We start from the raw sequence: 14078 nt of genomic DNA on the forward strand, positions 1-14078 counted from the left end.
TTATTTCTTCATATAAATATTATTTTTAAAAAATTAAATTAATCATGATGATCACCTGGTTATTATTGTAGAAATGATAAATATAAAATAAAATATATCATCTACTACTTATATTGCTAATTTCTTGCTTGGCTAAATGAATCAATCTTGATTTACTATATCATAAGAAATTATTTCAATATGCAACAAGTTGAATTAATCATATTTTAGGTTTGATACTTACATCAAAAAAAAATTCAAAATTAAAAACAATTGTTCCATTTTATAATTTTCATCATCTTAAAATAAAAAAATTGAAGAAGGAAAGAACTTAAAAATATGCTTTTGAGGCATTCTAGCCATTTGACACATCTATTTCATTTTTCTCAATTATTTGTTTTTATTGAATTGATGTTGACATTATTTAAAAAAAACACACAAAAATAAAATAAAAAAAAAACATAAAAAGTTACAATAAGGAGCAAAATGAACAAGTGAACTAAAGTGCAGGAAAAAAAATAAAGAATCAAAATAAAATTATGTTACTAAGGACTAAGTAACTAAAAAAAATGACAAAAATATTTGGATATAAATAAAAAGAGAAACCTTAGCCACCATAAGAAGAGATAAAGAAAGAACAAGAATGAGAATATGAAAAACTTAGCCACCTATGACACAAACCAACCCCCTAAAAAAACCCAGCCTATTCTCCTCTATTTATTGTTTCCTCCACAAAACTTTATCCATTATAAAAGAACAAAAAATAGAAAGTAGGTGAAAGAGAAAAGATAAAGTGAGGTGGAAATTTAGAAGAAAAAAACCCTTAGAAAACCCTACTCATCTTCTCTTCTACCAAAACTCAAAACAAAACCAAGAATCCTAGCCATATCTCAACTAGCTTTACTAGATTTCGACTACTGTAACAACAACCATGACCAACCACCACCATAACAACAACCATTAGCTCTCTCTCATCTATTTTTACTGCCTGACCAACTTCTACAACCTTCTCTTATCATAAAACATCAAAATAATAAAGAAAAAAAAAGTTGTCAGAGAAAGAAACAAAATATTATTGAAACTTCTAGACGTTAAATCTCTCTCACCAATTAGTGATGACTGACATCACCACAACCAGGAGAAAAAAGAAAAAGTGGTACAATATGCAAATATATCCATGTGCCTTATCTCCCCACTGTTAAGCCCAATGACATGTCTAGAAAAGATAACATTATAAGTAAAAATGACCAAAACTTTCTAGCCATCAACATCCTTTTCTAAATAAAGGTGACTTGTACTATCACTAACAAGAAAAAGTGGTGCATCCTACTGATATAACCATACATCTCCTCTTCTTATCATTAATTTAAAAGACTTGATGTAATTTGAGTTATCGCTGCTAACTTTTTCAGCATTATTTCACCATTTTCATCTATAATTTCTTACTCACCTTAGCTACTCTAAAAGGTCCATTTTGAATCCTAAATGATTTTCAAATTATTATTTTGGTTTATGGTTGGTTTGGAAGTGTATTATGAAATTTTTCTGAGATTGATTGCATATATGTATGTGGATATTCGAATTTCCCGTGTGCTTAATTTTCATGCATGATGTATGTATATGCATTTAAATGTGTTTTCAAATATTTTTGGTTTTTTGTTGTCTTTATTCATTTAGGTTGAATCCCTGAAGCTTGCATTTTACTTATATTTATGTTATTTATCATTTATTTGTGTCATTTGTGCATGAATTTCACACTCATTCATACATTTGCTTTAGGTTTTATAGCATATTCGTAAATCCCAATAAGGGTCTAAAGGCCAACATTCAAATGCTTTTACAAGTATTTTTTTTTTCAAACCATGCTTGTTTAATTTCCAAGTAAAACTTTCAATTATCAATATGTTATTCACTTAAAATGTCTTAAGTAAATGAACTTATAAGAATTCATTACCTTGTATGTTAATTGAGACTAGCACCTTATCTTATATTTGGTTTTTAAAAATTAAAACCTTTTTTTGAAATGCATAAGTCAAAAATGCATCAATGATTCCTAACATAAATGAACCTTTAAAGTCACTAACAAAATGGTCCATTCATGTGATATAAATAACTTGACTCATGAAAAAATTGTTCTATAATAATAGTTATGTATTTATAAGTCTTTATCAATCAATTTACATAAGTACTGGTTAGGGGAAATACTTTAAAATTGAGTAATAAATATAATTGTTAATACAGCAACACACTCTAAAACAAATGAACCCTTATTCAACAAATCATGAGTGAATCTGTTACAATAGGATAAATGAACCATTACTGATTGTTCTCTATAGATATTAGTTGCATAAATAGATATTTAAAACCATGCTTTTTATGTTTAAATTTGGGCTAATTGAGTCCTATATATAAGTTCATCCTAGTTATTCATTGACGTTACTTGAAGAAATCACAAATTATTACAAGCCTCGATTATAAGTAAATGGCTTTAAATAAACCAATTTACTAGTTGTTATTAGAATGAATGAACGGTCATCAATCGTCATTATGATAGCAATTGAGAGTGGCAAACATGAACAAGACTTTAGAATAGATAGGCTTAAGCATAACCATCCACCTTATATCTAAAGTTTAATTTATTGTAATAGACTTATTCTTATCTTTGTAGATAGACCAATGATATATTTTGCACAACAAGCCTATTAGGAATAGAAAACAAGTAATAATGCATCTTACCTTAGGTAAAATGCTATAAGGTGATGACATGTTTCTTTTAGTATAAATAATTTCTTATCTTAAAACTCTGAAAGATTAGTTAAGATTTTTAATGATTATGATACTAAATAATGATTTATTTTTAGCATATATGCCTTCTGAGATCATTTCTGCCTCTCAAACCAAAAAAGCCTTTTCTTTAGAAAAGAAAATGGGTCACTATAATGTTGGATATGATACTCCTATTATTACACTAAGATAATTTCTCATTAAATTGTATAACTAATAAAACATAAATATATATGTTTTAAAATAACAGAAATATTGAACACACATAGCAGTTTATGACATAAAATTATCATATACGCATTGTAGACTTGCCATTACTTTAGTCAACAATGCTAACTTCCTCAATTTTCTTCTTTGAAAAAATAGTATCTTGTTATTTTGTATATAAAAAAATCTCATATAGGTGGTTGAAGTATAATTGAATGAAAATTAATTTTGGAAATAAAAAGTTAGATCAAGTTAGTTGTAGGATTTAGATTGTAGATTTGACAAATTAATCCGGTTCATTCAAGTCTTTTTCCTCTTATTTTAATTCATTAATTTTGTTTTCAATTCAATCATTTGATTTGACTCCATTAAAATTTAAGAATTATAATTTTTTTTAGTTTATTATGATTTCATAATTTGGATCATAAATTTAACTAATTAATTTAGGTTTATCCTTGTTAGTTTAATATGTAATCATTTTAATATTTTTATAAGAAAATATCATTCAATATGTGCCATATTTTGAATATATATCGACATAATTCCTTCAGATATATCACTTTTGGTTTTTATCTATTCAATTATCTTGTACAAGCATTCGTATTTCTGCAATTTTTTATTTTATTTTGAGCTAACATGAAGCTGACTCTTTTGGTGGGACTTGGGAGCAGAAACATAGCTATCTTTCGCATTTTTACACTGTGATGTTATGCGGCACTGGCTGCAGCATAAAAAACAGTTGATTGCCTTAAACTTGTCCATAGCTTGCATGCTTATTTTCTTCTTGCGGGGGATCTTAACAGTAAGTACAACCCGTGATGCCTAATCTTTGGATAAAAACCTTGTGCTTCCCTTCCTGATTCATGATTCATGATTCATGTAACAATTGCAATATGTCCAAGTAGAAGCAACGACTATTTGTCATACTCTGTTATCCCTTCCTGCTTGGTAGGCACGTCGTCTCTCTAATAGTATGTGCCACATGAAATTAGTGAAAATTCTCCCACGTCCAGTCTCCATCTCAAGTTATCAACGGGTTCTGCAAGAAGCAGTGAATCATCCTTGTTCTCTAGAGTCTAAAGACAAATTGATCCTATAAGTTCTTCAAATTTCTGGCTTTCTTCTTGTTCAGAAAAGAAGAAAATTTGTATAAATTACGAAATAAAGGAGAAGATGAGTGTACAGTTCAATTGAAATATTTGTTCTCAGTTCGTTGTCAGGTACCGATGATGCTTATGTTTGCATCAATAATGCCTTTTCCTTCAAAGTTAATATATGCGCGCGCGCGCGCGTGTGTGTGTGTTTAATCAAGTTTTAGATCATCTTGTCTTACCTTTTCAGTCCATCATCTTTAAGAGAGAGACCTTTATCAAGTTTATTTAGTGATATGTTCAGTCATTACACATGTAATCAATTTGCACTTCCTGTATGCTTCACCATATGCCATAGGTGCTCTTTTGAGATGGGTTGGGCATTCTTACTATAGAACACATGCACAAGCTCAGTGGAGGTTTTGAAAAAACCTGACCCAGCATTCGTGGTTTTGAGATGAAGCATAGAGGATAGCGGTTGTAGATTGTACCCTGCTGAGTCAGTTATTTGAGAAGAGGGAACCTTGCCATAAGCTCTTCTTTTAAAGAGAAAATAGATGGGTTGCACTTGCATAATATATTTCCTTTATCTAACGTTTTTATGGGCTCACTGTCCTTCTGATGGAGCATAACAGCTAAACTGATATTACATGTGGTTCATGTTTGTCTATACTCTTTTAGTGCCAATTACGCACGAAGCTCAACGAATACGTGATGGGAAAAGCTTCGCTACCCGAAAAGTTGGTGCAGTACAGAGGAAATAGTGTATTCACATTGATGGCTTCATTTCAGGTAATCCTGCTGTCTTTGTTTTGCACCGAATCTGTATTCTGACAAACATTTTCAGTGAGATGGATTTGGCAATGGTCATCGATTCTGTGGCCACAATCCGAAGTTTTAGGTTGTTACTTGGGTATGTTTTTGTAGGGAAGAAATGCGACCTATGGTAGAAAGTTAGTGGATAAAACATTGAAAATACCGGATAGCTACGTTAGCACTCTGCTATGTTCTTCAAGAGCTTTCAACATTTATTGAATTTTCTGTTTTACATGGTAAGGTTTTTAAGCTAGCTGAAATCACCCCCTGTCCAAACTTGCTTGAAATCGCGAATGGTTAGAAAAGACAACTGAGTTGAAGCTGTTAAACTTTGATCCTGAATCTTTGATATTAGTCTTGTCATCAATAGAAAATTGTAAGGGAGATTTAAGCATCACTACTTCCATTAATCTATGAGGAATTAAAATAGAATTAGGTGCATACCGAGTGTTAAATAATAAACAGTCCTTGTGCAAGAGGGAATGTTACTCGTCTCCACCGCACCAACCACTCCGTTACTTATTTCTAGCAACCATTTTCTTTGCTGAGCTCGCCGCTCTTGCCTAAGTCTGTTGTTGTGGAGATGTGGCAGAACCGGCTAATTTCGTGATTGGGGCTACAATTTTTTTTTTTGTTTCTAGCAGGGTTTTTTTAGTAAGATGATCCGCCATGGGGTAGGTTTTAATTTAGTGGTAGAATCCTACAAAATTAGTGCTAGAACCACTTTTATGCCAAGTGGTTATGGCCCTGTGGCACCATAGTGGTACTGAAGGCGTGAGTGTAAATCTGGGATCAATGCTTAAGATTCTGAAGCTGAAACGTGGCAGATTTTTGACGAATAAACCTCGCCCGAATGAGGAAAAACATGATATTTACCTTTAATCAGTGCTTTGTGAAGTTATAGTTGAAGAAGCTTTTCGAGATTTGTAATTGGATTAGCAGGTAGGAGAGGTGATCAATCAGTGGCAGGGAAACTAGACAGCTCCTGATCTGGGAAACTAGGATCCGAAGTTATATAGAAGTTGCATTTTTTATTCATTGTGTAGTATAAATTGAGGGCTTCTAAGTAAATAATTTGTAAATAATGTCGAGTTCAATGAGTTTCTCTATATCAACATATTGGGAACTTCCATAAATGTCTTTGATGGTGTCTTAAAGCTGCTATTGGCTCTGTGTTTTGTTCTTGTTCTTTCGATATCAATCTCCAGCTCAGTTCTGCTGATAGCTGCCTCCATATGAAGCTTGCACAGAGGCTGCACATAACAGGTGCTAATTAAATCTTGAACTTTAGACAGGACAGTAAACCAACCCCTGAGAAAGGTATTTCTTTCACGCCTATGATGAAAATTGATTTTATAAGAATTGTTCAAGCTAATATTTCATTATCAGTCATACCTGGTGCAGTTCTTTGCTTAAAGACAATGCCCCTTTCCCTTAATTTCTGCCTGTCTTACAAAACTGGCAGCAAATAAACTTATATTTCTGACTTCCTTGATTATGAGCTTAGCCTTGTAAGATTATTATTATTATTTTTTTATTTGCAATCATTCAAGAATGAAACCGATGTTCGGTTAAAGTTAATTTTAAGGAAAAAAGAACACATGTTTGTCCACCAGCAATTACCAAAACCAACCATATCAGCTGTGCTAGAACTTGTAACAAAATATCATTTTAATTTAATAATTTAAATTATTAATAATATTTTAAAATATAATATATATTATTCTTTAATATATTTTTTAAATAAAAATTTATTAAACTTGAAACTTGTGTAAATTTATATTATTTTATACTTAATTTTTATTAAATAAATAAATATAATAAAATTTAAACTCGGGATTACTTGGTTATCAAAGTTCTAATATTATATTAAAAAATAATTTTAATTCATTCAATAATTTAAACTGTAAAATTTTAAAAAAATAATTTATATTATTTTTTAAATATAATTATAAATTGTTATAGCTTCCAGTACAGTACTCTATTGGATATTGAATTCTGATATCTCAGCTTATGCGGATGGAAAAGCTCCATCAGAAACTCCTTATTAATCCTCGTTTTCCAAGGTATGAATGCAATTATTTAAAAACTTTTCTGTTAAATAAAAATCATTCCACATATATATATATAAAAGCTAAAAACACTAAAATAAATTATTTAAAACTCATTCTTTCATCCATTAAACTTTTCCCCTCAATGATTTTTTAAAAAAACAACCAAAATTAATAATATTAAATATATTAAAATAAAAATAGATTGTTAAAAATAACTTTTTTTTTTCTTTAAATGCACAGAAGAAACCATATTTACACTGTTAAAAAGCCATATCAACAACTTAACTCTTCTAAATAACTTTTGCCAATTAAAAATGCTATTAACTTTTTATAGTTATTTGGAATTGCCTATGATGTCTCGGGTATACGGCCAGACCAACTACACAGACTACAAGAATGCATTCAATCCGCCATTTTTCCAACAGGCAAATCAATTGTTTGGAGATTACAATCATGTCCAGACAGCCTGAATGTAGCTGATGGGTAAATGAGAACCTAAACAACAAAGGTGGCAAGACAATAGCTTATCCCATCTTGCAATTAAATAATTATTGCATCAAGTCGATGCAAGATGTCTTGCTGGAAAGCTATCAACACCTATCCTCCACATTGAAATTGATGCTTTCGGGTAACTGGGGTACAAGGAAAACACCTAAATCCAGGACTGTTAGGCTAATTTGGTTAGCAAGCCCTTCCCTTCCTTTCCGCAGCAGGATCATGGATCTATTGTACAAATAGAAGACAATCATAGACAACCCTACTCAATCACCTTGAAACTTACACCAAATGCTAAAATAACAGCAAACTCAGCTTGTCCTTTTCTTTTTAAAAGCCGGATGTATGCTTCCATTGTACGAATCTAGTTTGTTAATCCTAGAAATACAATCTTTCATCCTCTTTAAAACTACAGGCATAGTAGAGACATTGCTAGAAATTTTCTCTTTCAACAAATGTACTTTCTCGGCAGTCTTTCGGTCTTCTTTTGTTAGTAATGCCGCTCTACTGGATTTGTCCTGTCCTCCTGAATCTCCATAATGTTATGATATCGTCAGTGCAACAATCACAATAAAAAATCTATAAATTTAGAACAAGGTCTCAAAACGAAAGTATGTCAGTATTTTAATTTGAAATTTATATAAAGTCATGCTATCTTATGCTATTAATTAATTTTAATTAATAAAAAAATAAAATTCAAATTCATAACTGTTTAATTATTAAAGATATGATATTAAACTATCTCAAACAAAAAGTTTAAATTATTAGATAAGATAATTTAATAAAAATTATATTATTCCCTAGCAATAGCTCTAAACTGATATTATGTAAAAAAAACTATCTCAAACAAAAAGTTTAAACTATTAGATAAGATAATTTAATAAATATTATATTATTCCCTAGCAATAGCTCTAAAGCCTTGAATGCAAACATCATCATGTCACTTTCTCAAGTTAAAAGTAAAGGAACAAGGAAAACCGGAAAAAACAGTTCGTTCTTTTGGATGAAAAAGAATTGCAATCAAACAATTGCGCATGAACCTCCAAAGAGTAAATATAAGTGCAGTATTGGACGCGGACAACAAGCTTCAAATTATGTCATTTCCTATCATGCTAGTGTTATATTCTATACTTATCACACTAACGAACCAAAGACGTGAAAATCTGACTGCCTCTATTTACATAGAAATCAGCAGAAAACCACAAACTTCATCTTCATTCAGCTCTTAGAACAATGTCTGCCTTCCTAGCTTCCTTATCTTTCCAATTTACATAGAATCCCTCTAAAAATTATTTCCTCTTGATTGGAAAAAAAAAGAAGGCAAGAGCTGACTGAACCACAGTGCATTGCTCGATATAATTCAGCACAGCTTGTAGACGGCACATCCATTGGCCTAAAACTAAAATTATTCATTAACGTTAGGCAATGCAGCATAAATTAACTGATCTCAAATATCATCAACTTGAATTAATTAATTAATTAAGTCGTCGTCAATTAAATACACGACAATCACAATAATAATACTTCCATGATAGTTGTAAATGGCATATCATTCGAGTCCATACCTAAAATTAAAATCTTTAACTGACCTTGAGCAACGGTTTAAGACCTAATCTTTTAACGTACTCGTACAAAAAAACATTAAAATTAAGCTGGCCCAACAACTCATTAACACTTCTAATCAACAAATTTTGCAATTAAGTTAAACTTCAAAAGAAACAGCACACAAATCACCAAATATTTTAGTACCCAAAAACACGAGCACACAATTTCACTTACTTAACCCAGATTACATTTAAAACCCTAAAAGAGAAGAAGATATAACTAACTAACCTGGGTTAAGTTCACCGGAGGGCCCAGGATCCGAGCCGGAATCACAATCAGGTAAAAGGGGTCGTTGCGAAGAAAGAAGCAAAGCGAGAGTAGTTTTGAGTTGATCAGGTAAAGTGGCTCTGTACTCGAGAATCTTCTTTGCCATTTGCTTCACTTGTGTCTCCAACTGCTCCAATTCCTCCGCCTCCTCCTCCTCCGACTCGTCTTCGAATTTGGATTCGGGTTTTTCTGGGCTCCGAATGGTTTGGTTCGGATTGTTAGACGACATGCTTGTTTGGATCTGTAAATGTAGAGTATAGAAGAAGAGCGGAGGAGGGTTTTGGAGGGTATTTTTTGGGTCTTTGAAATTTGAAACAGTTTTTCGAGCTTCCTTTTCTTCTTGTAATTTTTTCGTTTTGGAGGGGTGGGGTTGGTTTTTTCATTTTGAGCGTATAATATAATACCGGAGTAGAGAAGCGGATGTCTACACTGACAGTGACCGCACCACCCAGCCCGATCTACATATGTACGACCGTTAGTTGTATAGATTATTTTTAAAATTTATTTTTAATATTAATATATTAAAATAATTTAACATATATTAAACAAAATTATAATCAGATGACCTTGGTGTTTCCAGCTACCACTATTAATTAATTATTCAAACAATTACATCATTTTTTTATTTTGTAATTAAAATTTACATCCTATTAAAAATTTGTTGTTGCATTCAAATAAAAAATATTCTAATTACATGATTATTATTTTATTCTGACCTTTTATCAATAATAAAAATTAAATTTTTGTTTTCTAATCAGTAATTTATGTAGGGTTTAAGAAAAAAATTTAATAAAGAAATTAATATTTTATTAGATTAAAATTTAATCACTTTACTGTAAAATTTTAAAAAATAAAATGAACTATTTTTTATTTAATATAAAAATATGTCTTAATAATCCTATATATTAAAAATATATTAAAAGAAACAAAAAAAAATTTTAAATTTTTTTTGAAATATAAACTTGGTATTTTTTTAAATTTTTTTTGAAATATAAACTTGGTTCTAATAGATAATTATAAATCAGTTATAATAATCTTTAACTAATTCTTGTATTTTTTTCAGATAAAAATATAATTTTTTTTATAAAAATTAAAATACACATGAAAATTTTAAAAGCTCTCATGCACAAAAAAAAACGCTATTTTTTTTATTTTTAAGATTTTATATGATAAAAAAATATTTTATTTTATAATAAAATCATCAACGTTGACCTAAAAAAATATTTTTTAAATACATCCTTAAACCAAGAATTCTCATTGTAAAAAAATTGCAAGCGAAATAGAGTTTTAACATTTTAATTTAATTTCGACCCGAACAGGACAGCTCGACCGATACATTACCTTCCAGCAACAACCTTTCTACCTCGCAACAACCCCCTACAAAGATCTTCAATAAATCACAACACCCTTGTTCAGCCTTACTTCCTTCTACAACAGTCTCAAAAAGTCTTGTCTTCGCTGTCCTCATATAGAATCATCATATGACAACTAGGTCCCACAACAACATCTTCAAACCCAGGCAACTTCCCCTGATTTTATTGCTTCGGGCAAGCATGCTCTCTTTACTGTTACTGCACCTTCCCTCACTGAGCCAACCAGTTTCACTACTGCTTTGAAGTTTCCAGAATGGCATAGTTCCATGAATGATGAATTCTTATGAAGAATGACACTTGGATTTTAGTTCCCCGACAAACACACATGAATATTATTGCCTTCAAAGAGATCTTTTATAGTAAACAACATGTTGATGGCACCATGGAATGTTACAAGGCACGCTTTGTTGCTAAAGGTTTTCATCAATAACAAGGAATTGATTATAGTGACAGTTTCAGTACTGCAGTGATTAATTAAACCAATTACGACTCGAATTATTCAATCCATTGCAGTTCAATCTCAATGGCCTATACATTAACTTGTTAAAAATGTGTTCCTGCATGGTGATCTCAATAAAGATGCTTACATGACTCAACAACCTGGATTCTCTCATATATACTTTCTTGAACATATTGTCATTTACAGAGAGCCTTATATGGCCTCAAACAATCTTTGCGAGCATGGTTTTCTCATCTCGGTTCCAAGCTTCACTCATTTGGTTTTGTCAGCTCTAAGATATATGCACTTTTATTACTCAACTTCACTATGAATTTGTATTTAAAGATCTTAGCTAGTTAATTAAGTTTCTTCTTGGACGTTGAAGCATCTCCTGGTTCTTATTGCCTAAATCTAAGCCAACAACTCTACATCAATGATCTTCTTCACAAGACCAATATGTATGATGTCAAACTAGTTTCCTCACCAATGGTCTCCACCACAAAGTTATCACAATTACAAGTGCTCCATTCCCAGATCCTATACTGTTTTGCAGTACTGCTGGCTCACTTCAATATCTATCATTCACTTGTCCTGATATTTTCTATGTTGTTAGCTAAGTTTATCAATTCATGCATTCTCCCACCACCGACCATCTGAGTGTTGTCAAACGAATCTTACGCTATTTTAAAAACATAGTTCATCATGGTGTACTTCTTACATGCAACATCTCTCAAATAAAAGCACTTTCTGATGCAGACTGGGTTTACTCTAATAATGACAGACAGTCTACCGGTGGTTATGGCACCTTTGTTGGATCAAATCTCATTTCTTGGAGCTTCCGCAAGCAACCAACTATCTCTTGCAACAACACTGAAGTTGAATATTGTATTGTTGCCAACACCACTGCAAAGCTTCTATGGATACAATCTCTATTACAAGAACTTGGTTTACCCATCTCATTATCACCTACCTTATGGTGCGGCAACATCAGCACAACCTACCTCACCAGCAACCCAATGTCTCATGCATGAACAAACACATTGAAATAGATTTTCACTTTGTCTGTGATCTAGTAGCTTATAATGCTCATGTTAAGTTCATCTCATCACGTGATCAACTTGCAACACCTTCACCAAAAGCACTTCTTGATCCCAAGTTCAGTCTTCTGCATATGCATAAAAAGTGAAAAGTTAATGCATTAATAGTGTGATTTCCCCTTAAAACATCAATTTAAAATGGTCAAAGTTAAAGAATACATAATCAAATAACATAAAAATTTAGATTAACTTAATTAAAAGTTCTTAACATTAGCAAATAAAAAAAAAATTAAGACCAATTTAATTTTTGAGAAAAGATAAGAGAATAATAGAGAAGAAAAAAAAGAAGATTGTATATGCTAACGCATGTGATTTTCATTTTGAGAAAAGATAAGAAAATAATATAGAAGAAAAAGGAGGAGGTTGTATATACTAATGCGTGTGATTTTCACTTAGTTGAGCTTTTGAGTTATGTATATTTATTTCTTACAACCTTGATCTCTATGTAGTATAATCATATCTTTATATAGTAAAATCATAATGGAAAGAGTGTTAACTTTTTATACCCATGATTCGAGTCGTTAAACTAAAATCACTTAACTTAGAAAAATCGTAAAACTTGATTTTCAATAAATTAATTTTCAAATGATGAAATAAAAAAACATTATACAAAATAATCTAAAAAAAGAATTAAGAGAATGAATATCAAATTTGAAATAAAAAAATAAATAAGAGGACAACCTAAAGTTTTTAATTGAAGAAGAAAATGAAAAAGAAAAAAACAAATTCATAAAAAGATCCAAAATAAAAAATCAAAATCAAAAGAAATGATCAGGACCATAATTTAAAAAATAACAAATTACAATTATGGGCTCAAGGATATAATTGAAAATGAATCAAGATTTGATATAAAAAAAGCAAAAAACAAAAATTAAAAATTAAAAAAGCAAGGATCAAAGTTGCAATATCAGTAAATAAAATATCAACTCTGGTATTTTAAATGGCTAGAGCCAATCCTAAGGGGAGGAAAGAAAAAATAAAAAAAATACTAAAAAAAAAATCACTGACAACACACTATCACCCCATATGCAATGAGACATCTCGATGCTTCTATATGCAAGGAGACATCTCGATGCTTCTAATGTCATTATGAAAGTTATCATTTAAATATCAAGATACGCAACATACATTGTTAAAAGATTATAGATGCTTTCCACCCATTAACACGTGCACACAATTGCGAACTTTGATTCTTTTAATTATATTTTGCATATATTAAAATATTAATTTTTTTTTTCAATTAACTTGATAGCAACTAAAAGATAGGATGAAAATATAAAAAAATTTATTAATGTGAGTTAAATAAGTTTTATTTTTAAAGGTAATTTAATTATTTCATTGTATTTTGAAAATACAAAAAATCTTATTTATTCTTTATTAATCTAATAATTACTAATTAATATTATAAAAAAATTATAGTACCATTAATAGCAAATTCATCTATTTGTTTGGGAAAGATTAAATTGGTCATTCAACTGTTTCAATAAACAGTGAATTCTCTACAGTAAACCGTGTTTTTCTCTCCCAATTCGCTTTTTCTAATGTAATGGTAATAAAAAGCCAAGACTTGAAACAAAACGAAACGCTACCGTTAAATTAAAACAGAAGAAAACCCGCCAAAAACAAACTTCCAACCGAAACTCCCAAAACCCTCATCGCTTTCCAGATAAAACAAACGGAGGGGAAAAAATTGTTTGGTTGTTGAGAAAATTTAATGAAGTTATAATTCTCAGTTTTCTCTTCAACCAAACAGTATTTTTATACCTCCTTCCAATCCAATACCTGGAGACGTAGAAATCCAAGTGAATCATTATTTAGACGAGACAGGACACGATAGTAACCCTCGGCTATATCGAATTCAATAAAAAATA

At 30.7% G+C, this 14078-nt stretch overlaps 1 protein-coding gene across 3 annotated transcripts; it reads right to left on the reverse strand.

Moving 5' to 3' along the window:
- Nucleotides 1-7328: 7328 nt before the first annotated feature.
- On the reverse strand, nucleotides 7329-9677 carry LOC105124874 (uncharacterized). 3 transcript variants are annotated; one of them, XM_011025047.1, is made up of 2 exons: nucleotides 9260-9675; nucleotides 7329-7958 (listed from the first exon to the last, which is right to left on the reverse strand). In XM_011025047.1, the coding sequence occupies exons 1-2, from the start codon at nucleotides 9525-9527 to the stop codon at nucleotides 7738-7740; spliced, it is 489 nt and encodes a 162-aa protein (XP_011023349.1). In that variant the 5' UTR covers nucleotides 9528-9675; the 3' UTR covers nucleotides 7329-7737. The 3 variants fall into 3 exon arrangements, with proteins under 3 accessions (XP_011023349.1, XP_011023350.1, XP_011023351.1); XM_011025048.1 differs by having other exon boundaries at nucleotides 7329-7952; nucleotides 9260-9674; XM_011025049.1 differs by lacking the exon at nucleotides 7329-7958 and adding an exon at nucleotides 8312-8825 and having other exon boundaries at nucleotides 9260-9677.
- Nucleotides 9678-14078: the final 4401 nt, after the last annotated feature.

The sequence above is a fragment of the Populus euphratica genome, unplaced genomic scaffold (genome assembly GCF_000495115.2).
Source record: "Populus euphratica unplaced genomic scaffold, PopEup_1.0 scaffold32.1, whole genome shotgun sequence".
Classification (NCBI taxonomy): domain Eukaryota; kingdom Viridiplantae; phylum Streptophyta; class Magnoliopsida; order Malpighiales; family Salicaceae; genus Populus; species Populus euphratica.